The sequence below is a fragment of the Cryptosporidium ubiquitum genome (genome assembly GCF_001865345.1).
Source record: "Cryptosporidium ubiquitum isolate 39726 chromosome Unknown contig_12, whole genome shotgun sequence".
In the NCBI taxonomy this organism is placed as follows: domain Eukaryota; phylum Apicomplexa; class Conoidasida; order Eucoccidiorida; family Cryptosporidiidae; genus Cryptosporidium; species Cryptosporidium ubiquitum.
The window spans coordinates 177,345-204,361 of NW_021639804.1; the positions used below are offsets into that span (position 1 = coordinate 177,345).

At 33.1% G+C, this 27,017-nt stretch overlaps 14 protein-coding genes across 14 annotated transcripts; 8 read left to right on the forward strand and 6 right to left on the reverse strand.

The window, feature by feature from the left end:
- Positions 1-29: 29 nt before the first annotated feature.
- cubi_01897 (uncharacterized protein) lies at positions 30-782 on the forward strand (the record flags this gene model as incomplete). Its single annotated transcript, XM_029018909.1, has 1 exon — positions 30-782. One exon carries the CDS (start codon positions 30-32, stop codon positions 780-782), a length of 753 nt encoding a protein of 250 aa, XP_028876383.1.
- Positions 783-930: 148 nt separating this feature from the next.
- Positions 931-1,719, reverse strand: cubi_01898 (uncharacterized protein; the record flags this gene model as incomplete). The annotated part of the gene is made up of 1 exon (XM_029018910.1): positions 931-1,719. One exon carries the CDS (start codon positions 1,717-1,719, stop codon positions 931-933), a length of 789 nt encoding a protein of 262 aa, XP_028876384.1.
- A 518-nt stretch (positions 1,720-2,237) lies between these two features.
- On the reverse strand, positions 2,238-5,465 carry cubi_01899 (chromatin associated protein; the record flags this gene model as incomplete). The annotated part of the gene is made up of 1 exon (XM_029018911.1): positions 2,238-5,465. The coding sequence occupies one exon, from the start codon at positions 5,463-5,465 to the stop codon at positions 2,238-2,240; it is 3,228 nt and encodes a 1,075-aa protein (XP_028876385.1).
- Positions 5,466-6,073: 608 nt separating this feature from the next.
- On the reverse strand, positions 6,074-7,783 carry cubi_01900 (uncharacterized protein; the record flags this gene model as incomplete). Its single annotated transcript, XM_029018912.1, has 1 exon — positions 6,074-7,783. One exon carries the CDS (start codon positions 7,781-7,783, stop codon positions 6,074-6,076), a length of 1,710 nt encoding a protein of 569 aa, XP_028876386.1.
- Positions 7,784-8,828: 1,045 nt separating this feature from the next.
- On the forward strand, positions 8,829-9,893 carry cubi_01901 (uncharacterized protein; the record flags this gene model as incomplete). Its single annotated transcript, XM_029018913.1, has 1 exon — positions 8,829-9,893. One exon carries the CDS (start codon positions 8,829-8,831, stop codon positions 9,891-9,893), a length of 1,065 nt encoding a protein of 354 aa, XP_028876387.1.
- A 360-nt stretch (positions 9,894-10,253) lies between these two features.
- On the forward strand, positions 10,254-10,848 carry cubi_01902 (uncharacterized protein; the record flags this gene model as incomplete). Its single annotated transcript, XM_029018914.1, has 3 exons — positions 10,254-10,292; positions 10,377-10,512; positions 10,574-10,848. 3 exons carry the CDS (start codon positions 10,254-10,256, stop codon positions 10,846-10,848), a joined length of 450 nt encoding a protein of 149 aa, XP_028876388.1.
- A 947-nt stretch (positions 10,849-11,795) lies between these two features.
- cubi_01903 (uncharacterized protein) lies at positions 11,796-12,222 on the forward strand (the record flags this gene model as incomplete). Its single annotated transcript, XM_029018915.1, has 2 exons — positions 11,796-11,942; positions 12,052-12,222. 2 exons carry the CDS (start codon positions 11,796-11,798, stop codon positions 12,220-12,222), a joined length of 318 nt encoding a protein of 105 aa, XP_028876389.1.
- Positions 12,223-12,367: 145 nt separating this feature from the next.
- Positions 12,368-12,742, reverse strand: cubi_01904 (uncharacterized protein; the record flags this gene model as incomplete). Its single annotated transcript, XM_029018916.1, has 1 exon — positions 12,368-12,742. The coding sequence occupies one exon, from the start codon at positions 12,740-12,742 to the stop codon at positions 12,368-12,370; it is 375 nt and encodes a 124-aa protein (XP_028876390.1).
- A 712-nt stretch (positions 12,743-13,454) lies between these two features.
- cubi_01905 (uncharacterized protein) lies at positions 13,455-18,473 on the reverse strand (the record flags this gene model as incomplete). The annotated part of the gene is made up of 1 exon (XM_029018917.1): positions 13,455-18,473. One exon carries the CDS (start codon positions 18,471-18,473, stop codon positions 13,455-13,457), a length of 5,019 nt encoding a protein of 1,672 aa, XP_028876391.1.
- Positions 18,474-19,176: 703 nt separating this feature from the next.
- cubi_01906 (Nuc1p like endonuclease G) lies at positions 19,177-20,592 on the forward strand (the record flags this gene model as incomplete). The annotated part of the gene is made up of 1 exon (XM_029018918.1): positions 19,177-20,592. The coding sequence occupies one exon, from the start codon at positions 19,177-19,179 to the stop codon at positions 20,590-20,592; it is 1,416 nt and encodes a 471-aa protein (XP_028876392.1).
- A 929-nt stretch (positions 20,593-21,521) lies between these two features.
- Positions 21,522-23,405, forward strand: cubi_01907 (RRM domain-containing protein; the record flags this gene model as incomplete). The annotated part of the gene is made up of 1 exon (XM_029018919.1): positions 21,522-23,405. The coding sequence occupies one exon, from the start codon at positions 21,522-21,524 to the stop codon at positions 23,403-23,405; it is 1,884 nt and encodes a 627-aa protein (XP_028876393.1).
- A 599-nt stretch (positions 23,406-24,004) lies between these two features.
- cubi_01908 (40s ribosomal protein S13) lies at positions 24,005-24,460 on the forward strand (the record flags this gene model as incomplete). Its single annotated transcript, XM_029018920.1, has 1 exon — positions 24,005-24,460. One exon carries the CDS (start codon positions 24,005-24,007, stop codon positions 24,458-24,460), a length of 456 nt encoding a protein of 151 aa, XP_028876394.1.
- Positions 24,461-24,939: 479 nt separating this feature from the next.
- Positions 24,940-25,320, reverse strand: cubi_01909 (small nuclear ribonucleoprotein SM domain-containing protein; the record flags this gene model as incomplete). Its single annotated transcript, XM_029018921.1, has 1 exon — positions 24,940-25,320. The coding sequence occupies one exon, from the start codon at positions 25,318-25,320 to the stop codon at positions 24,940-24,942; it is 381 nt and encodes a 126-aa protein (XP_028876395.1).
- Positions 25,321-25,894: 574 nt separating this feature from the next.
- Positions 25,895-27,004, forward strand: cubi_01910 (membrane associated thioredoxin; the record flags this gene model as incomplete). The annotated part of the gene is made up of 1 exon (XM_029018922.1): positions 25,895-27,004. One exon carries the CDS (start codon positions 25,895-25,897, stop codon positions 27,002-27,004), a length of 1,110 nt encoding a protein of 369 aa, XP_028876396.1.
- Between the last annotated feature and the right edge of the window lie 13 nt (positions 27,005-27,017).

A 27,017-nucleotide genomic window follows, 5' to 3' on the forward strand; every position in this document is an offset into this window, starting at 1 on the left:
ACCCAAGAATAAGTAGTAATAGTTGACCCATGGGTAAGAGAAAGACTAAGAAGGTGGAGGTTAAAAAGAGTAAAGTACCAAAGTTGGATAAGGAGTTTAGTTGCCCATTTTGTAATAATGTTAAGACCGTTGGTGTCAGAATGAACCATAAAGAAAGATTGGGGCATTTATCATGTAGAGTATGTGGTGTGGAGTATACTTCTAGAATTGGAAAATTTGATGAAGCTGTTGATATATATTCAAATTGGATAGATAAATGTTATGAGGTAAATAATATGGCACAGTCTACCTCCTCATCTGCAACAGATCAGTTAATAATGAATGAAAATGGAAGATTAATAGGAGATAATAATGATATTAAGGCCACTCAAGGTGCAGGTAATAGTGATTTGGTAAATAGTATGATTTATTCAAGAAGTAAAAAAAAGATTTCATTTTCTATGGATGATAATATTAACGAAGATAATTATTCAAATGAAAACTTGAGTAGAGATTTGAGAAATTTGAATCCAGATGAAGATGAAGAGGATGATTATGAAGATTTGAAAGACTTCATTGTAAATGATAATGAGGAGGAAACAAAAAGAAATGATGATAATAAACAGTTACCACAATTATCTAATGATGAAATAATTGAAAAGATGAAGAAGGATTTGGAGATCAACAAATCTAGGAAGATCAAGGAAGATTCAGGTATTTTTGATATAAATGATATAACAAAATCTTCATCAATGGCAAAGTCATTTACTGTAAATGAAGATGATGGTTTATTTAGTGATTAATAATATACTATGGATAGTAGTAAAAAAAAAAAGATAAAAAACAATTAGAGCCATTAGGAAGAATATGAGTTATTTAATTAAAAGATAATTACATATATAATGTGGCTGAAAAAGAATTTACCTAGCATCAAGGCTTATTTGATAAATATTATAAGGTATCAGTAGAATCAATTATAACAGAAGAATTTTCATCACTTTTAATCAGAGATTCATCCTTTTCAAAAAGTTGCTTACCTGTGAGTTGATTAGAATCTTGATTTTCATCTTTCCAAATATTCTTTTCAATCATTTCTGACTTAAAAGCTATTTTCCAAAGATTAAACTGTTCTTCAGTAACCCTCTCTTCTATTGGACATAAAATACGTTCGGTTAAACCAGAATAAGCAGCTTGGTCTTCTCCTTCCATTTCTTCAATTGAATTTGAGACAGGGTTTTCATAAACTACTTGACTTTCTTGGTTAGTTATTAATTTGGATGCAACGTCATCAATGAATACTTGTAAATTTTCTATTATATCAAAAATACATACTCTTCCAATATAACTTTCTTTAATTGAATTATAATAATTAATAACTTCATCCACATTTACATATGTGCTTGTTGAATCATCAAACAAAATTGTATTATCACTTTCTTCATCATGGTAGTTATCTATGGGGCATTCATTCATGCAATATTTTCCATCAAGAATACATATATTTATATTATTAATTTCTGGTGGAGATCTTTCTGGATATTCTTGATTAATAAGAAATACAACTTTAATTTTGATGAATTTAATTTTTTCGTTGTCCTCATTTATAGAGTTAATTCCGGATTTTGCTTCTTTAACAAGCTGAATATGAATTATTTGACAATCTTCTTTAGCTTCAATAGTAAGCTCTTTATCAGAGTAAATAGCTTGTAGTGCTTCTAATTCAAGGTTAACATCGTCCATATTTTGCTTTTTCAATTTTAGAGCGTTTTTTTTTGAATGTTTTGAGTGAGGTAAAATCGTGTTTATGGCTATTAAAGTTAATAAATTCTTGCCATAATTTGCTTTAAAGTTTAGATAGTATAAAATATTCAATAAATGTTGTGAATTAAGTTAAACTTTAAAAACTGGTTAATATGCCAGTAGACTAAAATGATCAGATGGCTAAGAATTCAATTCTTTCAAATTTGGCTAGTTCAATTATTAAAAAGAAATATATTCTTTAAAAAGCTTTTCTAAGATGTTTTTATTGTATATTTGTATATAACTTTTTTTTCTAAAATTCTCTTTTGCGTCACCTAAATGTACTACAGAGGTACAAAAGTAAAAAAATTTTGGCGGTAAAAACATGCAATTAATGTAAAAATGAATGGTTAATTGATCTAAGATGAAATATAAAGCTATAAGATAAGTATAGAAGAGATATTTGAGAGTTTTAAAGAGGGTAAATTTGAAGTTTTATTGTTAGTTCAGTTACAAAATTAAGTAATTTTGTTTATTGCAGTACAAGGAAGAAGAAGCCTTCCAGATCTGGATGTTTTAATACTCTTGAGGAAATCTTGTAGAAGCTCTTCGCAACCGTTAAGATTTTCTTCAGGCTCCCACGTTGGTTGTACTGGGTGTCCAGGAACTTTCCATTTAATTAAGTATTCCTTTTGTTTAGTCAAAGGCTTTTCACGAATGCTGAGTATTTGCTCAACTTCGTATTCAACAAGACTTAGCTTCTTTGACCCCCAAGGAGAATGTTCCTCCTCCTTTTCAGTGTTGTATAAGCTTTTATTATCCAAATTATTCATGCAATTCGCGTTCTCTTTATCTTCAGATTTAGAAAGAGATCTTCTTTCTCTTTTCCTTGTTTTAGAGTTAACTTGAGCTTTAGATGTGTTATTAAAAGCCTTTTGGCTGCATACAGATGATCTTCTGTTGGAAGTAGGTGGAACGGATGATGAAAAAGGACTAGAATCTGGGTCATTTCTACGTTTTGAAGTTGTATCTTTGCTCAGCTTGTAAGATGTAGGATTTACATTGTTAGTTTCTATGCTTGGGTTAGGCTCATTTTTTGAAAGTGTAGGTGATTCGTCCATTGTAGAGACAGTATTAGTCGTAACATGGATATTTGTATTAGATGTAGAAATCATAGCACTATTGGTAGTTGTGGATGAATTAATTGGAGTATTGTCTTGGGCATTTTTAATAGAAGAAGCAATAACTTTTACAGAGTTACAGCTTTTTCTAGAAGAGGGTTTCTTACTACTGGACCCTCTACCTTTATTTGGAACCTGATTCTGATCATGGATATCGACTTTTTTATTAAGAATAGTTTCGGTATCTTTAACTGAAGGTATCTGCAAAGTAGATAATTCCTGATTGGTAGATAAATTGGCAACATGATTTTTGTTACAAGTGAAAGTTTCGGGGTTTGAGTCTTCCTTATTTTCTTGATTTTGAACGATTTCCTTGACATCTTTAAGATTAACAGTGGCAGAGAAATTCATTTCTTCATCATTAAGTTTGAACTGTTCCTGAGATGAAGGATCAGACTTACATATAAGTTTTGATGGCTGAGCTTTTTTAGAGTTTTGGCCCCTTCCTGGACGCCATTTAGCATTGGATCTTAAAATTCCAAGTACTATGGAGTTATAACACGCTAAAATACGATAAACTGGTTTTTCTCTGAGAGAAAGCTTAACTAAAGATCTCTGTATGATCAACTGTTTTTGTTTGTCTGAAAGGGATTTGCCTCTTTCAAAATTCGAGAGCAATCCAACCAACGCTATTGGATTGGCTGGAATGCATCTTCCCAATCTTGAAGATAAGAGAATGCAGTTTTTTATTGAAGAGTTCTGCCTATTCCAGCAGAGCTCGTCTTCTTCAGAGATAAAGCCAACCTTGGTATCATACCCATCCCTACCTAAATAATTGTAAAGAGCTTTTAAAACTCCATCTTTATAGAGAACCAAGGTTATGCCTTCCAATAACCAAACCCCAATAATTCGGTTATTTGGATCATACATTTCATTAATTTCCCTATTCATCATTTCTTTAATTACACCGGTGTTTAAGTCTATTTTCTTTATATTATCATCTTTGAAAGGTTTCTGAATATCTGGAACCTGGTTACATTTCAAGGTAATAGCATCAAAAGACCAGTATCCACCATTTGAAAGAGCCTTCTTGACAATCAGATGATGAGTTTTTGGGGTTAAAATGATTGGGTTTAAAATTAAAGGTCTTTTAAAGATACTCATTCTATCTGGATCATTCCATTCATGAACAATTCCATCTTGAGTCAATGCAATAAATTCTCCATTCATGCCAGAAAAATCAATTACCTTTCTCCCAAATAATGAACCATTTAAGACCCTTAAGTTAATCTTTTCTGAGAAGTGCTCTTGGTCAGATTGGTTAAACTCTCTAATGGAGATGCAAGACTTAGGAGGATCGTGGCTTTGCCTTACTTGTTTGATTAGACCTTCTCTTCGGTCCCAACTCCAAAGTAGCCCGTTTTGCAATAGTATCAGACCAAAATCAGCATTTGGCCCACAAAAAGTTTTCCTACATGTAACTGGAAGATCCAGTACAACCATTTTGTCGTAATTACTAATCTCAGTATTCTTCTTAAGAATAATACTGCTACTTTGGCCATCAACTAAAAGAGAAGTTATGGCCATTCCATATTTGTATGGGAAGGACGGAAGAAAGTTTTCAGACGTGATGTCCTGATATTCGTTAATTTCTTCAACTTTCTCAATTTTTTCAAAGCTTTTTCCGTAAATTGGTATCATTTCGGATAGTGTAACATCAACAGCTCTATAAAACTCATTACCTGTCAGACTCTTGTCTTTGGTTTCATCTTGATTCTTTGGGTTTAGTTGTCTAAGATCTATGTGACGGAGATTGTTAAATCCTCCCTGTACAGATGAGTTATGTTCTACAATCCAAATTTTGCCTTCACTTGTCAAACATGCTAAAACAAAACTCTTGATGCCAAACTTGTGTTCAAAGTTACCAGCCTCAACAGCAATTGAGGCAATTCTAAGCCCTCGAATATTCTTATCATCCAATTCTTTAATATTAAGCCAACTACCTTGGACTATACTACTCTCAAGAAGTAGTGTATTGCTACTATTTATGCTGTTTCTTTGTTCATTTCCAGATTCTGGACGCTCCTGCTGGCTATTTACTAATACTCCTGAAATTTTCTGATAATTCTCAAAATTGCCATAAAGGCTCTCATTCATATCATTTAGTGTAACATAAACGTGACCATTATTCAGTAGTACTGCAATATGATACCTGGACATTGCCAACTCTCTAACAGGAACATTTTGGGGAAGTTTCCGCCACAAGCCCGAATAACATAACCTGATTCCTGTATTTCCTCCTCCCATCGAATTAAATCCATTTGATTGGAAATATCTATCAAAACCAGTAGATAATCCCACACCAAATCCAACAAACTCTTCCTCTATATTATAGCTTGCTAACTTTGCATCTGGAATTGTTTTATCCTCTTCTGTTAACAACTCTATTTCACACACAGAAACAACTCCATTCTTTTCCACAGGAATATCATTCATGCTGCTCTCTTCTGATTCCAAATTACTTATCTGAGTTACTGGGTTACTACGTCTTGGCCTTCCTCTCCGTCCTTTCTGTGTACCAGAACTTCCAGTACCTTCGCTCACATCTCCATTTATTATAGACATTATAGTTTCCAATTAATTCTCAAATTATTAATTCTTAGACCCAATCTAAATCTCATAAATCTTTAATTTATTTTCCTTCTTCTTTTTGCAATAAAACCACAAAATTATTTGTGTTCAACAAGCCTGAAACCAAATTATCCTTATTTTCTACCTCAAAATAATTATTTGTAAATAGAGCTTGACCCTTAACTCTAGTCATGTACACATATAAATATATACACACATCAAACTCTTATTCTAAAACTCCCAGAGAAACCTTAGATATTCTCAAATTTTTATCTCCTCTACCTTTAATCTTGTACCCAACTTTCTGTATTTAATTTGCGCATGTTTCGGCGCCAACATGTTCCCCATACCTGGAAGTTCCTCCCCACTTAATGTATACCAGCATTGAAGTATTGATACCTCAGAATAAAAGAATTTGAGAAAAAAAACAAAATTTAACAAATTAGAAATACATTAATATAGGAAATATATATAAATACATATAAAGAAATGTTTTTAAATGAGAGAGCCTAAGGCTCAGAGTGTGTAGTAAACATTAAGTCACATACACGTATATACGAACAAAGAATACATAGCTTAGCAGATGAATAAATATATTCATTCTATCTTTTCCTGCCTCTGAAATTAGAACCGCAATTGAACCCTTTTCTTCTAATATTGGGGGCATCGTTAGCTCTTTTAATTTGCACTATAGAACTGGAGTAGACGGTATTGTTTTGATTTGGTGCAAAACCGATATTGATGTGATTGCTAACTGGCCGGTTATAATGGTATAGCTGGTCATGTAGTTGGTTTTGGTGGCTGTAAGTAGGATTTTGATGAAATATGTGGGTTTGAAATTGTTGATTATTCTGAAAGTGTTGATATTGAATATTCGGATTTTGATAAGAATAAGTTTGGGTGTTGACTTGCTGTTGCATATTAATATTGTGGTTGTGAATGTTAAATTGTGTGGGATGATGAAAATGCATTTGGTTTTGTGGATAAATTCCATTCATTTGTTCAAAGTTATTATGAGTGATAAAAAATGGCTTATCTTGTTTAACATCAACTATTTTAACTTGAGCATTATTTTGGTTTCGAGTACTTTTGGTAAACTCCAAAAGATAAGAAATGTTAAAAAGTTTATTACTCGGGATAATAATATTAGTTTTTAAATACTGATTTCTGTTGCTTTGATTTACGGAACTAGAATCTTCTGGGAAAATGAGGAATCTGTTTTCTGATGATGAAATCATATCTTTAACCTTAGACCCTTTGGAAAACATTGGAACTTGTCTACTACAATTAATGTGTCCAGTTTGATTGCAATTCAAGCAAATACAAAATTTAGAATTATTAATTTGTATATCAAATTTTCTTCTTTTGGAAAAGTTGAATAAGTTTTCAATTAGGTTTCTTTCAGTAAAAACATTTTCCCTTTCCATTCTAATTGGCAATAGTAGTTGTTGATTAAAATAACCATACTTGGTATCACAGTTTTTTATTTGGTGCCCCTTAAGCAAACATTTAAAGCACCTATTAGCTTTACAGTTTTTAGCCTTTCTATCACATTTAGAACACCCACAAAATTGGCACCTACCACTAGTTGTACTTTTTTTAATACCATTTGTTACCAGATATAAATTAATTAAACCATCTCTCGTATTTTGTTCATCATCAAAAATACGTGAATAAAATCCCTTCTTCTCAGATAACTCCTTTAATAATTCATTAATATGAGACAGGTAGTTTTCTTCGTATACATTTACATTATTTAGTGAGTTACAATTGTCTTTAATATTGGCAAACACGACTTCCTGGTCTGATTTTCCAGATTTGTTATTCAAATAAAATCTTGATTCCAACATCTTCACATGTTTTGGTGGGTTCTCATATCTTAAAAAAGATGGCCATATATTTGGCCCCATTTCTTTGTATAAATTCCATAACTCCACACTAACAACGCTTTCTAATTCATTGTCCTGTAAATTTTTGACTTTTTCAATTAGTTTTTTATTATTTAATTCAAAATTAAAAATGTAAGAACTCCTGTTATCTAAATCGTCCTGAACATCATCTTGATACTGATATTTATCATTCTGGCTCTCTTCTTCATCCTCATCTTCAATTATTTCGCCATCAGACTTTACATCACTCTTGTATGCGTTAATTTTGACCTCATCATCACTGATTTTTTGAATTACCTTTCCATCTTCTTGACTGATCTTATCTACTTCATATTCAAGTCTACTCTCTTCAGTTTGATTTTCATAATGACTTGCCTCCTCACCTTCGAGATCAATAGTAAATAACTCTTCAATCTGAGTCATTCTTATTTTCTTCTAAATTCCTTTGTAGAAAAAAAGTCAATATATCTTAGAAATATAAAGGCAGAGGTGTAACACAAAACGTATTACCTTGTATCTCCACCAGATTGAAAATTTGCCTATAAGCTGATAATTTCATAAGCATAAAACGTATTAATTCAATTTATTGAAATCATTCAGTATGTTTCAATAAGCCAGACATAAACTTTTAAAATTCCAAATCCTTGCAGCAATAGCTTTTGGAAAAATATTGATGGAAAATAGTAGCAACTTTTTAATGTAGTGTTTTAACAATTATAAATAAAAGAGTAGTAGTGTTATTAATAGATATTAAAAACAAATGTAAAATGGACACCTCCTCAAGTTATCTGAAGCACTAATTTTATTAGAAGCTGCTGAAAATAGCACTCAGTTTAAAAGTACTCCTCTTACTCTTCATTAAAGATAAAGAAATGTATATGTAAAGCTCTTAATGTGTTAATTTACACGCAGTTTGCTTCTAGCTACAGCTAAAAGAAAGTTACCATATGATTGCTAAACTTTTAAAAATTTAATCTATCAAGAACCTTAGTGTGGATTGATTACTATAATATTTCAATTATTATAGTATACCTTATATCATCTTGATTTATCAATATTTTTTTGGAAAAAATATGTGGCGCCAAATTTTGCCATTTAAAATAAAATACGGTATTTTTGTCTACAAGGCACTTAAAATGACTATTGGGGGAAATAAAAAAAAAATAATTTAGTGCATTTGTTAATTTAAGTTTAAATATATTTTCTAAAAAAGTGGATATCCGAATTGAAGTGTTTATTTGTACTGGTTTATCTTAAATCAATTTTCCAGTTTTTTTCAGGTAAAGAGAAGTAGCTGAGCTTGTATAGAAAGATAACACAGTATCCTAACTAGAATTAGAACAACAATCAAAAAAACGAGTGATTAAATTTATATTTACTCACTACGAAAGTTATAATAGTTTGTTTAAATGTAAAATTGATATATGAGCAAAACTTTAATTACTTTTGAGAAAATAGTTATATAAAGATGGATTTGTTCTGGCACAAATTAATTTGTAGTGTTTTATTACTCTTGTCAGCCATCTTGGGTTATTTTTTTCCGGCCAAAATTGATAGCAATGAGAAGAATAAAGGATATAAAAGTAGGATTCTTCCGACTCTGACAGCCTTTGGAGCAGGAGCTTTTATTGCTCTAGCTCTCGTTCATCTCATTCCAGATGCGATCGAAGATTCAAGCTCGGGGCTGTTATCTTTTAAGATTTCGGGTATTGAGATAAATGGTGTTTGCTACTTAATTTTGGTAGGTTTCTTATTCTCACTAATTTTTGAAAGTATAGTCGACGAGTTTTTTGGAACACATGAAATACATGGTCATTTCCACGACTGTTATCACAGAAACTCTAATCATAATGGTTCAGGAGAAAACATAAACTCTAATGTTATGAGTACTAATGTCTCGTCCGGTTTCTCATCCGACGAAGATTCGTGCATTATTGATCAATTTGACTCAGACTTAACAACTGATAAGAAGAGCTCGCCATTATGCGCGCCAAATTTGATCAAGAAACAAAATTCGTTATCAAAGAAAGTTAAAACAAACTTGTTTGAGAATGCTGGTAAAACAAAGAAAGAAACCGTTGCTAGTTCGATAGGATTCGTTTTGGTCTGCGCATTGTTTTTCCATTCCCTATTTGAAGGAATGGTTGTAGGAACTTCAAAGAGCATTTTGGGCACTTGGGTTATCACCTGCGTTATTTTTGCTCATAAATGGATTGAAATTTTAATAGTGTACATGACTCTCATTTCAAAGGGCATTAACCCAATAATTTACATTATTATTCTTTCATTTGGATCACCTATAGGGACCATGATTGGAGCTATTGTAATAATCTCAAATTCGATTGCATCAGCTATTTGCTCAGCACTTGCTGCTGGAACAATTCTTTATGTTGCTTGTATTGAAGTTATTCCGGATGTATTCAATGACAAACACTCAATCCCCATTTTCTTAAAATTAGGATCTTTCATTGCGGGAATTGTCACCGTTTCTACAATAACTTTGGTTGGAGATGTTGTAGAGAACTCGTACTAAATACTTAATTATTGCAGTTATTTTCTCTTAATAACTTTCTTTATTTGTTCAATTTTCATTTATTTGTTTGAGCATTATTTTTGGCTATATATTTTTAGATTGTTTATTTTGGTCTTCAATTTAACTGTATTGCTTCACGTTTCTCTTAACAATATCCCACTCTAATTTTCTTTATCTGATTTTCTTTTTCTTATTTTCAATTTTGCACTCCCGCACATTAAATGTTCTTACATGCATGCAACAATTCATTTATGTGGACAAATAAAATTAAGAGGAAAAAAAGAAATCGAGGGAAAATTGCAAATTTAAAAAATTTGTATTTCTTTATGCAACAGATAATATAAGTAAAGTTTTTATATAATGGTTTTAGGTGAAGTTTCTGGTTTGTCAAAGTCACGTGTAAGTTTATGTTTAGTAACAGTTCCCGTATAAATAAGATCAGGTGAATATATAATGACTTAATTTGGATTTAACATATTTTAGGTACATGAATTAAGACAGTTTTTCAAGATTGTTGACAGAGACAAAACAGGAAAAGTTTCAGAAGAGAAAATAATACATATGTTGAATGCTATAGGGGTACAATTAACAAAAAGAGATAAACTGGCGATAAGAGCAGGTAATTTACTAGTTGCTTAATAACAAATTAATTTATTTCCAAAACTAAATTGCCATTCCAGAATCTAATGAGAGAGGTTTCTACACTGAAGAAGATTTAATTAAAATCGGTGAGGTCGTATATAATGATAGAGTTATTGCTAGAGACTTAGTTGAGTCATTGCAGTCAATCTCCGATGGAAAGGACACAATAAGTTCCACCGAATTGAGAAAACATCTTCTAAATATTGGATCAATAATTAAATTAACACCGGAAGAGGTGAACTGTATACTGAGTGACATTGGAGAAAACAACATAAACATCTACGATTTTGTATCTTATTGTATTTCTGAATAAAAATATTGCGGCTATTAACGATATAAAGAAACAATCAAAAAGCGTATTCAACCTCTTTAATATAATGTAAAATCAGAAGATCCGTTTTTTGTCCTCAGCTATGTATACATAGTAAACATAAGTAGGATCAGGTCTGTCCATTTTCGTCATTTCAAACATTATATTATTTTATACGACTACGTGATTGTTTACTTAAGGTACATGTATAATGCATATGTAAAAAAATTTTTCGTTATATAAATATATTGCTTATTTTCTTAAAATTAAACAGCTTTATGTATTCATGTCAATTAATTCTTCGTAATTCATGAGTATTGTTTTCGTTTAAATTTAGATTAAAAAAACAAATCTTTTAAACATTCAAATTTGCTAAGTAGCATTTTATTATGCTGGAGAAATGTAAAAATAATAATTCAAAATTTCTAGAATGTATGTTAGATACTTGTCTCAGATATTTTATTTCAATCATGTTAATTAGACGTTAATAGCACTCTGTACAATTAAATAGTGACAAAAGGCGGGAAATCTATGCAATTCAAAATTCTATTTTGTTAATTCAATGCATGACAAATTAAGAATATAAAAACTTATTTTGAATATAATAAAAGATTAGCTTTAAATAAATAGAAATGATAGTAAATTAGGGTATTTTAAAGTTCTATGGATTTTGTTGGAAAATTATCTGTAAGATGCATTAGATGATTTTTTCAACATGCATTTTTATCTAGTTAAATTAGAAATTAAAATTTCTCCCCACATTTTTTAAATTATAATATTTTTATATATTTTATTTTAAGAATGTATAAAAATATATGCCGGCATTTGGTATTAATTGCATGCAAATCATTTTTTTATTATTTTTTAAAAATTATTGTAAAATTTCGAATATTGAGATTATAAATAATTGTGATAAAAAAAATGGAACAAAATAAAAAATTAATTTGATAATGGCATTACTATCAGATTTCATTGAAAAATCATACTTGAATATATTGAAAAATATTGATAACTTTGAGCAGACAGAATGCAATGATCCATTAATAAAAGAACAAAAAAAAGCAAACAATGAAATGGAATCCTTGCTTTTTGATCATGTAAGTTATTCAAGTGGTTTCAAACAAAATTGATTGAAAAAAATATGCTAACTTAAGTATTAAATACCACTAATTACTAATCAAATAAAAATTAACTTGAAATTAATAGAAAAATACTGGAGAAATCTTAGCAAAAAAGGATTCAATTTTGAGTGAACTAGCAGCTCTCAAAGAAGTGCAGGAAAAAAAACTATATCAAAATAAAAAAAATAAATATGCCAAAATAAATATGATAAAACATTTGATTAAAGGTGAGTTGTTATTTTACACGAAAGAGTAAAACTGAATGAATTATACAAATTATAGAAAATTTGGATTCTTTGAATATAATAAAGAGTAAATCTCAAAATATTAGGATTTAAATGCTGAACTCATAAATGGATACTATTTCCTTTCCTTGCTACTTTTTTAGTCATTTAAACATTTTAATAACCAAAGTACCCTTCTTTTTGCATAACTTCAATATAATGATCATTTTCCAAGCTTAACATATTTATTGTTTTATTCATTAAATTTCTAGTCTTTATATCAATAAGCTTTGCCATAGTGTACCTACTTATTAATTCATCATCTGTCATATATTTGGGATTAAATGGCTTCTCATAAATATAAACATAGATTCTCGTTTCATTATAAAGTTGGTCCACTTCTTTTCTTGTATCATCCAAGTAATCATAAAGAGGCTTTTCTAAATAATTTAAAAATTCTCCTTTTAATTTAATTATTCCGGTGTCAATTTTATGATGAAAATCCTCAATTTTTTTAAGATATTGAATACTTTTTTCTATGTCACTCAACATACTTTATCTATTTATTAACCCACAAAAAATATATTCAAAACTTTAGTAATTCTTTTTCCTCTGAGTATTCCCGCTTGTAATTTAGAATTTGAGTTTCTTGATATTTGTTTTAATTTAATTTCATTCACTTTTTTTTTTAATATTAAGATTTTCCATGCACTAAATGATTTATATCTGGGCGGGAAAATATTGAATACTAGAGTCAGTAAGTAACAAGAAGCAATGCATATTAATTGAATAAAGGAGAAGTTGTTTTAAAACAATTCATTAAAAAAGGTATATTTAAGTCACACATAGATATATTAAAGCATATAAATACATTTATGGCTTGACAAATCATGAGAATCATTTCAGTGTTTTCCAGAGTTTATTCAAAATTAAAAATAAAAAAATCTTAGATACAATAACGGCATGTATGTAGAAATAGCATGCAAAAAAGTGAGAAATTAATATATATGAACTAAAGAAAATTGGACTAAAGTTATTAGAGAAATAAGTAATTCTCTCAATATGTAATAAAGTAGTTGAATGGATTGTTATTAGAATTTGTAAAGTAGAAATGAGTTTTTTGTTATTTGTAAATAATATAATTGTCATTGACCACTATTAAAGGGCATAAATCATTATCTTTTGTTCGTAGTTTTCGAAATCTTACTAAAATTCAGCTTAACCATTTTTCATTGCTTTTCATATTTTATGAAAAACAGTATTTTCAATTAGGTGCCTCTTTTTTTATTGGAATTGGAGGACTTTTCTTTACAGGAGCTGAAGATGGTGCATTCTTTTTCATTGGTGGAGCAGTTGGTGCACCCTTCTTCATTATTGGAGGCAATGGGACATCCTTCTTCATAGTCGACACAACTGGAGCTTCTTCTACTGAAGATTCCGAAGCTGATGGAGCTTCCTTTTTAATAGGTGGGGCAGCTGGAGCGTCTTTCTTTATGGGAGGTGTAGGAGGGACGTCCTTCTTTAAAAGAGATGTAGGAGGCTCCTTTTTCAGAGGAGAAGGCACATCCTTCTTTATAGGTGGCACAGCTGGAGGAACAGGGACATCCTTCTCGAGTGGAGTAGCTGGATCCTCCTTAGTAGAAGGAGCAGGAGCTTCTTTTTTAATAGGTGGTACAGCTGGGGCATCCTTCTTCATAGGAGGTGCAAGTGGGGCTTCCTTCTTTATAGGTGGTGGAGGGGGAGCCTCTTTTGCTGGAGGAATGGGAGCTTCCTTTTTAGTAGGTGGTACAGCTGGAGCATCCTTAGTTGGAAAATCTTGAGCTTCTTTCATAAGAGGTGTAGCCGGGGCTTCCTTTTTAATAGGTGGCAGAGCTGAAGCATCCTTAGTTGGAGGAGCTGGTGACTCCTTTATAGGAGGTGTAGCTGGAGCTTCTTTTGCTGGAGGAGCAGGCATATCCTTTTTTGGTGGAGGAATTGGAGCCTCCTTCTTTATAGGGGGTATAGCTGGAGACTCTTTTGTTAAAGGAACGGGGGAGTCCTTCTTCATGGATGTTACAGCTGGGGCTTCCTTCTTTGGAAGAGGAGGCGCATCCTTCTTCATAGGTGGTACTGCTGGAGCCTCTTTTACTGGCGCAGCTGGAGACTCTTTTGCTGGGACAGTTGGAGGAGCAGGAGCGTCCTTCTTCATAGGTGGCGCAGCTGGGGCTTTCTTCTTTGGAAGAGGAGGCGCATCCTTCTTCATAAATGGTACTGCTGGTGCCTCTTTTATTGGGGCAGCTGGAGCGTCCTTCTTCATGGGAGGTGCAGCTGGAGCTTCCTTCTTTGGAAGAGGAGGTGCATCCTTCTTCATGGGTGGTACGGTCGGTGCCTCTTTTATTGAGGGAGCTGGAGCGTCCTCCGTTGGAGGAACTGGAGCTTCTTTCATAGGAGGTACAGTTGGGGCTTCCTTCTTTGGAAGAGGAGGTGCATCCTTCTTCATGGGTGGCGCGGCTGGGGCTTCCTTCTTTATAGGTGGTGTAGGAGGAACCTCTTTTGCTGGAGGAACAGGTGCTTCCTTCTTCATGGGAGGTACAGCTGAAGCTTCCTTCTTTGGAAGAGGAGGTGCATCCTTCTTAATAGCTGGTACGGTCGGTGCCTCTTTTACTGGCGCAGCTGGAGGAGTAGGTGCGTCCTTTTTCATAGGTGGCACAACTGGGATGTCCTTAGTTGGAGGGGTCGGTGGCTCCTTTATAGGGGGTGCAGCTGGTGCTTCCTTTGCTGGAGGAGCAGGCGTATCCTTTTTTAGTGGAGGGGTTGGAGCCTCCTTTTTAATGGGTGGTACAGCTGGAGCATCCTTCTTCATGGCAGGGGCGACTGGAGCCTCCTTTTTTATCGGAGGAGTAGCAGGCATGTCCTTAGTTGGAGGGGCGTGTGGCTCCTTTATAGGGGGTGTAGCTGGTGCTTCCTTTGCTGGAGGAGCAGGTATATCCTTTTTCATAGGCGGTGCAACTGGAGGCTCTTTTGCTGCAACATTTGGAGAAGCAGGAGCGTCCTTCTTCATAGGAGGTGCAGCTGGGGCTTCCTTCTTTGGAAGAGAAGGTGCATCCTTCTTCATGGGTGGTACGGCCGGTGCCTCTTTTACAGGAGTAGTTGGAGCGTCCTTTGTTGGAGGAGCTGGAGCTTCTTTCATGGGAGGTGCAGCTGGGGCTTCCTTCTTTGGAAGAGGTGCATCCTTCTTCATGGGAGGTGCAGCTGGAGCTTCCTTCTTTGGAAGAGGAGGTGCATCCTTCTTCATGGGTGGTACGGCCGGTGCCTCTTTTACAGGAGTAGTTGGAGCGTCCTTCGTTGGAGGAGCTGGAGCTTCTTTCATGGGAGGTGCAGCTGGGGCTTCCTTCTTTGGAAGAGGTGCATCCTTCTTCATGGGTGGCGCGGCTGGGGCTTCCTTCTTTATAGGTGGTGTAGGAGGAACCTCTTTTGCTGGAGGAACAGGTGCTTCCTTCTTCATGGGAGGTACAGCTGAAGCTTCCTTCTTTGGAAGAGGAGGCGCATCCTTCTTCATAGGTGGTACTGTTGGAGCCTCTTTTACTGGCGCAGCTGGAGACTCTTTTGCTGGGACAGTTGGAGGAGCAGGAGCGTCCTTCTTCATAGGAGGTGCAGCTGGGGCTTCCTTCTTTGGAAGAGGAAGTGCATCCTTCTTCATAGGCGGTGCGGTCGGTGCCTCTTTTATTGGGGGGGCTGGAGCGTCCTCCGTCGGAGGAGCTGGAGCTTCTTTCATAGAAGGTGCAGCTGGTGCTTCCTTTGCTGGAGGAGCAGGTATATCTTTTTTCGTAGGCGGGGCAACTGGAGGCTCTTTTGCTGGGACAGTTGGAGAAGCAGGAGCGTCCTTCTTCATAGGAGGTGCAGCTGGGGCTTCCTTCTTTGGAAGAGGAGGTGCATCCTTCTTCATAGGTGGCACGGCTGGTGCCTCTTTTATTGGGGCAGCAGGAGCGTCCTTCTTCATGGGAGGTGCAGCTGGAGCTTCCTTCTTTGGAAGAGGAGGTGCATCCTTCTTCATAGGCGGTACGGTTGGTGCCTCTTTTATTGGAGCAGTTGGAGTAGCAGGTGCATCCTTTTTCATAGGTGGCGCAGTGGGAGTTTCCTTCTTCACAGGAGGGACAGTTGGAGCTTCCTTTAAAGGAGAAGGCGGAGTAATTGGTGCGTCTTTTTTTATGTGAGATGCAACCGGGGCTTCCTTCTTTATAGGTAATGCAGCTGGAGCTTCTTTTGTTGCAGGAACAGGGGTATCCTTCTTTGTGGGAGGCGTAGTTGGAGCGTCCTTCTTCGCAGGCGGTGCGGCTGAAGACTCTTTTTTGGGAGAAATAGGAGCTTCTTTCTTCATAGAGGGTGCAACCGGTACATCTTTCTTCATGGGTGGCATTGATGGAACCTCTTTTACGGGAGCAGAAGCAGTAGGAGCATCCTTCTTCATTGGGGGTATAGCTGGGGCGTCCTTCTTTATTGATGGCACACTAGGAGCCTCTTTTGTAGGAGTAGCCGGAGCTATTGGTGTGTCTTTCTTGGGTGGAGCAGTTGGAGCATCTTTCTTCATTGACTGTAAAGCTGGTGCCTCTTTTGTAGGTGCAGTTGAAGCAACTGGAGCATCCTTTTTGATTGGTGTTACAGTAGGAGCATCTTTTGTAGAAATAGCTGGAGCTGTTGGTACATTCTTCTTAAGTGGAGATGCAGTAGTCTCCTTCTTCATAGTTGACACACTATTCTTAAGTGAAGCTGTTAGTTCATCCTTCTTCATAGATGGAGCAGACGGGATTTCTTTTGGAGAAGTAGCTGAAGTAGTTGGTGCGTCTTTCTTAAGTGGAGCTACTGGGGCATCCTTCATAGATGTTGAAGCTGGAGCTTCTTTTGCAGGAGCGGTTGAAGTAATTGGGGCGTCCTTTTTGGGTAAACTAGCTGAAGAATCCTTAAGGAGATCAGCGGATGCATCAGAATTACCGGACTTTAAATCCGAAAAGTCATTTTTGAGATTTGCAGAGCTTAAATTTTGCTCTTGTTTACTTAAAACGCCACTAGAGTTCTTGGAAACAGATATGGAAGGTGATTTTAAAGAGGATGTGATCGACTTACTGACAATATCAACCATTTTTTCTACTTCTCCGATTGGTTTCTCAATATTTTCGATTAATTTATTGATGCTTCCTTCATTTTTGGAAACATCAGGTTTACTTTTTTCAAGATGGCTCTTACTAGTAATTGATTTTGATGCTGAAATTGGTGATTTGCTCTGAGATAAAACTTGCGATGAGATTTTAGAGGATTCCAAAGAACGGCTAATATTAGAGGTATTCTTTGCATGATCTTTCGATACCATCTTAGATTGAGTTAGACTTTGAGTTGAAGATTTATCAAATTTACCAGTGTCCAGTGAAGATTTTGGTTTAGAATATTCTTTTTCTGAAACAATCTCACTTTCAGCTCCACTGCTATTTTGCGAATTTACATTATGTTTAGTTTCTGTGATATTTTGATTGCTTTCAGGATATTGAAGCTTATTATTCTTAGCTGCCATTATCAATCTTTCTTCATTTAACTTGGCTATTCTAGTTTTTTGTTCTAATTCGACTATATTTTGCTGAAGTTGTTTAATAGAATCATCCAATTTTGGTTCTAAAAGATAAATTCTTTGCTGAACTGCTCTTTCCACTAATGCTTTAGAAATATTTATGGTATTTTCTTCTAAGTTTTCTACCAAATATCTTAATGCATATGATATATAGTGCACGCATGCATCCAAACATTTTTGACTATAATTCAAATTGCTACTCAAATTCTTCGTATCCATTGTTCGATTGGCTTTAAGAGCATCTTGAGCAGATTTAAGAGATTCCTCTAAACGGTAATTCTCTTCTTGGAGAATTTGATTTTGTTCTTTAAGCTTTTCAAAAAGTTGCCTTAATTGAGAATAACTGTCTCTATATCTTCTCACAGTTTCTTGAGCATCAGAACCTGGAACAAAGCTTTCGGGATGTTGTCCTCTATGAGTATCATTAACACTTATACAGCTTGATAAAATACTACCACCCAAACCTTTTTTGAAACATTTTGCAATAGAAGAGCCTCTGGCACTATCCATTTCAGAATTGATTGCACTTAAAGGTCTGTTTTTTAGATTTTTGGAATTAAAAATTGCCTGATCAAGAGGAGGGACAGAACTTTGACGATAATTCATCGCCGTAGATTCTGTACTTCTTCTATTATTCGGCGATAAACGAGAGCTTGTTCTATTTTTGTCATTGTAGAATGTACTCATTGATTAGACTTTTGCTTTAGTCTAAATCTTAGTTCATTTAATCCAATAAAATTTTTCCGCTACTAATTTTCTGTTTTCCAATTTCCTTATTTAATTTATTTTTCGATTTATCTTCTTCCCCAAATATCAATTCTTCATACTTTTTTTTTAGATATTTTATTATTCAATCTGAATGCATGTAATTTGTAATAAAATAGTACCGGTAAATCAAGCGGGAAAAGACACGTATTATATTTTATTAATTATAAATAAATTTCTAATAACACTAAGATAAAAATAATCAAAATTATTTGGCAAATATATAGTTGTTGAATTATTGTTTTTTTTTCTTTTTAAAAGAAAAGATAATATAAGTATTATTAATAGTTAATAATGGTTATTATCTTACTGTTTTTGAAGGGAGGGAAATTATTTTTTTTTATTCATTTTTTTTAGCTTAGAAATATTTAGATTTAAGAACATTCTGTAAATATTTATTAAAAGAAAAGTTTTTATTCTCCAAACGATTTGTTGTATTTATTGAGAGGATATTAATTAATATACATCGCAATATTCATTAGGTTACTAATATAATATTGAAAAACAAATATTATTAATACAGAATTATTATTTTTAGTGTATTAATTTTGTACTTTAATCTCATATCAATAAATTAGTAGCCATAAAGTAAAGCCATAATTTGCATATTTTTGGTATTGCAATTATGACTATGAGGTCAACTGCCAATTTAATGCTAGGTGTAGCAATGGGTACAGCACTTGGTTACATGCTGTATCCCAATATTGAAGGGAATAATCTCAAACATAACTTTATAAAGAACATGAATGTTCAAAGTATTAATATTAAAGGTTTTTGGTTAAGAAAACTGAATCATTTCTATTTTGACAAATTCACAAACTCTGTGACTGGGGGATTTTATCCATCAGCCAAGCTTCCTAGTATGAATAATCTAATTCTAAGAGAATCTTACTTATCGTCAGTTTCATTTAAAGACAAAATACCCAATTGGGTAGCTGAGAAAATTTCAGAGAAGTCATGCAGCGGAAAGGCAAATAGGAATGACTGTATCTTCCAGGTAGACCCAGAAGTCCCATTAATTTGGAGTGCTGAAAACAAGGATTACGTTGCTAGTGGATATAGCAGAGGTCATATGGCATCAGCAGGCCAACACAAAGAAACGGCAACAGCTCAGTCTGACACCTTTTATTTATCTGGTAATATTCTTCCACAGGATTTATCTAATAATGGAGGGGATTGGTACAGGTTAGAGCTGATTTCAAGAGAGCTCACAAAATACTATCAAGATGTCTATGTAGTTTCAGGGCCATTATTTGCTCCAAGTTATATGCGTTCTCAACACTTTAAAGATCTGGCCAAAAATCTAGAAAATATCAAAAAGGAAGACCCTCCAAAAGATGCATTAGGTCAAATATGCGTTGTACACAAGAAAGATGTTCTTGATAAAGCTAGAGAATTAGGAGATGAGAAGGAAATTGATCCAAAGTTTATAGTTACATCTGATTTAAATGACACATCTATTGATAGTGTTACTTATCAAGTAATTGGTGACAAACTCGTCTCGGTCCCAACACATTTGTTTAAAATCATTCTTGCAGTCCATCCAAAGAAAATACAAGATAACGATCTCCCTCCAATTGCATTCGGTAGTTTTGTTATGAATAATAAACCAGAAGATAAAAGATATTTAATTCAAGACTATATGGTACCTTTAAAGAGCATTGAAATTGCCACTGGTTTGGACTTTTCTGGTCTCAAGGAATTTGCAATTGACTATCTAAAGACCAATTTGTCAAGAAGAGATTTTAAAAAACTCCTAAACGAAAATATTGATCAAGTTGAAAACATCTACAGCATTTGTAACGTCAAGGACACTCTAAAACACGGCAAGGATGCTCAATCTATATGTATTGATGAGGATTCAAAAAGAGTTTGGTCCTGGAGATATCTTGGGTATATTAAGTTATCAAATACTAAACAAGAGCTCGAGGATGTATGGAGTACAATCAAAAAACGTGGATATGACAAAGAGAATTTTTTCCTTAGAAAAGAATACGTGAACAAATGTAAATCTCTTGGAATTGAACCAGAGGAATTTTAGATCTAATGCTAATATTTAGATTCCAACATTTGTAGTATATTTTCTCTTACGTTTGCTAGTAATCTAAATTTTCTTTTTTCTGACCTTTCTATACCTTTATTAACATGCAAACTTTCCCGCCGTCTCTCCAATTTAAAAAAAAAAAAAATCCATGATTTTTTTAAATTATTTATAATGCGAAGAGCTCAGTAGAATATATACATATTTTTTTTAGTATGTATATGACTGATATTATTTACCAATTATAGTAAACTTTAACCATTTTTCTTCTAAACTTATGTTTAAACATACGTACTATTGCACTTTTTCTTCCGCCATTTGTTTTTTTCCCACCAACGTCCTGTATCTAAAATAATAAGTTAAAAGACTGTAAATGAAATCAATAATTATTAAATTAGTGTTACCGCCAAAATAACATGACAATTTAGTTAAAAAAAAAAATATCAAATTAGATTATATTGTGCGTTTCAACTGAATTATCTCTTTCTTAGTATTTTTGGAGAGAAAAATTTGGTTGTCAAATATTTAGGAGGATTGTATTCCGATCTATTTTTTTTAACCTTAGTAAAACCTTTTATTAAGGCCTATTTTTTATTTTATATTAATTAAAGGGTATCTACGCTCATAAGCGTGAATGTATAGTTCAAGACAGAAAGAATTATTAAGGGTTGGGGATTTTTACTCGACTTGTAAGATCTCCCGTAAAATCCATCGCAATTAATTGAAAGGGTTAATACAATTTTTCATCACTAAATCCTAGAACTTGGATGAGTAGTAAGACAGGAATAATATAAAGAGATTTCATTGTTTCTAACAAATCTATTGAATATTTTTTTCGTTATTTAAGTAAATAGGTAATCAAAATCAATATAACTGTTTAGTTGGATTAAATTAGAAATAAAAAAAAAAAAAAAAAATAGTAATAAAAGATGAATTCAGAACAAATAATTGAATCAGAAACTTCTGACGAAAGCTGCATGTCTTCAGTTGACGAGCTCGAAACAAGTAATATTAACAATGAGGATTTAAGTGCTAATACTGAGACGTTTCAATTGGGGATAGGTGGCATGGAAGTTCCGCATGAAAAAGAGGATTTTCGTAGGGTGCTTACACCTTTAAGCAAAGACCAGCTTGTAGAATTATTGGCTGGAGCATGTATTGAGAATCAAGAGATTTTACGAAGAGTCTTTGAGGTTATTTGTGAGAGCAGATCCCATAGACGTCTATATATAAAGAATCTACCATTTTCTGCAAACACTGAGTCGGTAATAGAAGTTTTTTCCCAATTTGGAGATGTAGAAGAAGGAATAGTTCTCAAAAAGGATGGAAAATCCAGAGGCTATGCATTTGTTACCTTCAAAACAATAGAATCAGCGCTTCTTGCTTGTAAGAGCCCAGTGAATATGAGTGGTAGGTTCTTAATGGTAAAGCTTGCAGCTGATCCTTTTCCATTTGAGACGAAAAGATCTGATGCAATTCGTAGAAAGCTTTTCGTTAGAAATTTAGGATTTGAAACTAATGAGGAATCTTTGTCAGCAGTTATGGGACAATATGGTGAACTTGAAGAGTCGGTTATTTTGAGAACAAAGTCAGGAGAATCTAAAGGTTATGGATTTGTAACTTTTGCTAGCACTGAAGCTACAATCAAAGCACTTCAACAACCACACCATCTTATCGATGGCAGATTGGTTTTTGTGCACCAAGCAATAGAAGGTAAGACACGTATTGTTAAAAATAGAGAAAATTACTCATTGAATGGTTCAAAACAAACAAATTACGAAAATAAAAGTGTTGAAAGTAAAGATTTATTACCAAACTCTTTTAATCTTGGTCAAGTACTATCATCTTCTCTACCTTCTTCATCGTCATCTTCAACATCTTCTTTATCGTCCACTTTTGATTTTAGATACATCAATGGTGAACTTTCTAAAGATTCATCTTTTGTACACTTAATGGAAAAACCAAGTTCAATTAATGATTTCAACATGAAATATACTGGAGCTAACAGGGTTTTATTTGATAATGAGTATCTTAACCCTGCTAATGATGTTGATTCAAATTTGAGCAATTTCTCTGATTTAATGAATGATTGCAATTTAATTGAGAGTAGCTCAGCAAATCAAGGTAACAATAATATTAATATGCGTTTCTATAAGGTTAAAGATCATCAAAATCTAAAGCTAGATCATTCAAATGGTTTCAATATCCCAGCGAAAAGTAATAATCTAACGAGATTTGAGATTCCTGGTAATACGAACTTTAATACTCGAAACAGAATTAGCATTGATGCAAGATCAACGAAGGCCGTCCATCTTCTGAATAATGACGACCCTTCTGAGAGAAATTATAGCATTTCCGTGGATGGAAATGTCTTTTCAAACAATATTAACAATAACCTTAATAACAATAATGAGATATGGCATTTACCAAAAAATATCAAACCTAACTCTTTCCTGAATATGCATGTAAAGGCGCCAACATACAAAAATTTACCGGTAGATTTATCCTTTTCCACACATTGGGGAACTTCCAATGATTTTAAAACCAAAATGAAATCTAACATGGGTGAGATAAACATTCCAAGTACTGAATACAACGAATTTGGTGAGGGCTCTGCATATAACTTTTATTATAAGGAGTCACAACGATTTCCTATCGGTAAGGCGGCTTCATGGAATAACTTTGTAGATAGATTTAGTCATAATTTCGATTCTGACAATTTTCTAAAAAACAAAAACATAAATGGAAAGTGCGACTCAAAACAAATTGCATCACCATCTTTGATTCTAGACAAAAGATTTGCAGCTTTTTGATGTATTATGCATATAATGATGATATTTTAAAAGTTGCATCTTTTGAATAGTTGGAGCAATTTGATTATTCGTGTGAACCTTGGTTTTAGTTTTCAAGATGATTGTTATTTTCTAATTTTTGTTTCGATTGAATTTTGCTTTTATTTTCCATAATACTTATTTTACTTCTCTTTATATTATTTAGATGAACTGTTTTCTGGCAAAAATACGATTTTTTCATACCCCACTTTTTTTTAGATTTCTATACCGACCTAACTTTTGTACCGGTATATAACTATGCAAGGAGACGGCGCCATACGTATTGTCTTGAAAATAAGTCAATCATTTGAAAAATTAATATAATTTTAATAGATAATAAATAAAAGAAAGTAAGTCATTGCAAATAAAATAATTATAAAGTATAATAAAATAGCACTAATTAAATTTAATTTTTTAAAACAAATAATTAATACCCAAGGTGAGGAAAGACAAACAAAATTACGTCTTAAATAGCTTAAAATAATAAAAAAAAAGTGACAACAATCTCCAAGGTCAAATTGGAATAATTAGCATTTTGTTTCTATTGAAATATTCTTGTTAGGGATTAAATTAGAGGAAATATGGGAAGAGTTTACGGACGTGGAAAAGGTATTTCATCATCAGCTAAGCCATATAGAAGACGACCACCAACATGGATTAAGTTAAAGCCATCAGAGGCAGAGGATTTGATTACAAAGCTTGCCCGTAAAGGTTTGACTCCATCTCAGATTGGTGTTACTCTGAGAGATTCTCACGGTATTCCAATGGTTCAGTCCTTAACAGGTAGTAAGATTTTGAGAATTTTGAAAAAGAACGGTTTAGCCCCAGATATTCCAGAAGATCTCTATTTCTTGATCAAGAGAGCTGTTTCTATTCGTAAGCACCTTGAGAAATTCAGAAAGGATACCGCTGCTAAATACAGATTGATTTTGGTTGAGTCCAGAATTCACCGTTTAGCTAGATACTTTAAGCGTTCAAAACAGCTTCCAGCTAGTTGGAAGTATCAAGCTGCTACTGCCTCTACTTTGGTTGCATAAGTTTCTTAATTTTGTTATAACCAAACCTCCAAAAGAGATTTCATGATTGGTAGAAGAGATAAAAGTTCTTAAATCGATGTATTCTTTTTTATAGATTCTGAATATTCAAAGATTTATCATCTACTAAATAATTGGCTATTTAATACTTATTAGAAGCTGATTTTGTTTAATAGATTTTAACTGATTTCTTTTTTTTTCAAGTTTCTGTTGATCTAGTCTTTTGAATATGTTTAGATTATTATTAAATGCTTTTTTTTCAAAATCATTGTTCATGTATGAAAAGGAGAGAATTTGGACATTGTAAATATATTATAAAGTTAATATAAACCTAAGCTAGTGAATAAAATCAGCCTAATGAATCATATCTGATTCAAGTTGTCTAAAAGTGATGTGAACTCTGTTAATTTTTTTCCTTGTGAATAAATAAAATCTAATATATAAATATAAAACTCTTTCTTTCAAAATTGTGTAATATATCTCTATCTTCTATTATAAAAAGAGCCACGAGATTTGTTGTCAAAGCTACCTCCACCTGATGAATTGATTACAGATTTAGGACCAAATTTTGGGCCCGAAATAGGATTCACTCTTGGTGGGTTTTGTTTAGGTGTATCATCTATTAACAAGGTATCCAATGGTAAAGAGTCCGGTAATATAAAATATCTAATAGTATTTCCCCTGACAGTAATCTGAGACAGACTAACAGGATTCCTATGTTTTACACTCATCTTTACATTCTTTAAATATGTATTCATAGACATGTCTACGCTCACAATAGTTCCTTGAATAATAGTTCCATTCTTCAACTCAATTACTACCGAATTATTAACAAGTTTCATAAGAAATCTAATTAGTTTCATTTTTCACTGGTAAACTATCCAAATCTATCTATGTCTTGATTCCAATTAACTTAAATAAATATATATGTATTACATATATATATATATATATAATATTATATCTATATATAAATGCATAAATGTACTTAATAATGCTTATATCATAACAAATACCACTATAAATGATTAATTTACTTATGAATTATCTCCAGTTAATCAAATTGTATTATTTTGACAAAAAAATTAATTTCAAAAAATTATGTGGAAATCAATAATATTTAACTTTTATATATAATTTAAATTTATTAAAAACTTATTTCAATTTTTAACTTTTTTTTTAATTTATGACAACAAATGAGGGGTAACTGCCGGTATAGGCGCCAAAAGTGTGTAATATTTAAATACTAATCAATATTGGTAACTATAAGGGAAAGATAAACATTAAATATTAAAGTAAATAAAATATTCCACACAATAAAATCTTTATTATACTATTTCTTCCATAGAAGAATTATTACAAGAAATTAAGGAAGTAATTAATTTGGTTTAATTAATGCAATAATAATATTGGAAATATCGAAAAACATTAATCAAGATGAAATTGAAATTGGTTTTATTAAATTTAATGTTATTTTCAGTGATTGGGCTTAAAGGGGAGGAATTTAACACTTCTATAAATAATAATAATAAAGCTCATAAGCTTACAAAGCCTACGGCTTCTGCATCATCATACACATCTCATAAACAATATTCCTCTGGTCCTATCAACTCAGAGAAAAAACTTCAATCCTTTGTTAAAGAACTTAATGATAACAACTTTGAACACCTTACACAATCTGCAACAGGATCAACAACTGGTGACTGGTTTGTGTTGTTTTATCTCCCTAATTGCCAACAAAGCCAAATGTCTTTGGTAGAGTTGGACAAGCTTTCTGTGATTGCTAGAGAAAGTTTGAATGTTGCAAAAATAGATGTTTCTAAGAATCAACAATTAATAAACCGTTTTGGAATCGTTGCTGTGCCTTCCTTTAGATTCTTTAGAAATGGAAAGATGTACACCTACACTGGCATGAGAAATGCTGAAGTAATTAAGGCCTTTATTTGGAATAAAGATTATAAGAAATTACCTTCTCAGCCAGTTCCTGAGCCTCTAAGTACTTTTGACATTATCGTTTCTGAAATTAAGCACACCATTAATGATATAAACAAGCTCATCAAACTGGCTCCGCTTGTTACAATTATTATTCTCCTTATTGGCTTCTTTACTGGAATTGGTGTCACGAACATCTTCTCTAGGAGCTCCGCCAGACCCAAGACTATTAAAAGCAATGGCAAGCCAAAGTACGATCACTACTCTGATAATGAACAAGAACACGAGGAAGAGGATGAAGATGAAGGCGAAGAAGAAGAGGAAGAAGATGAAGAAGAGGATGAAGAGGAAGAAGAGGAAGAAGATGAGGAAGAAGAAGAGGAAGAAGAAGAGGAAGAAGAGGAAGATGAGGAAGAAGTCGAAGAGGAAGAGGAGGAAGAAGAGGAAGAGGAGGAAGAAGATGAGGAAGAAGATGAGGAAGAGGTCGAGCCAGTGCATCTCAAAACTCCACAAAGAAACAGAAGAACCGCACCCAGCAACCCCGCCAAGGAGGAAAGATTAAATAATACTTATAATACGAGCGTAAGGAGATCCAGTCGTTTAAGAAAGCCATAAACGTGTGGCTTAA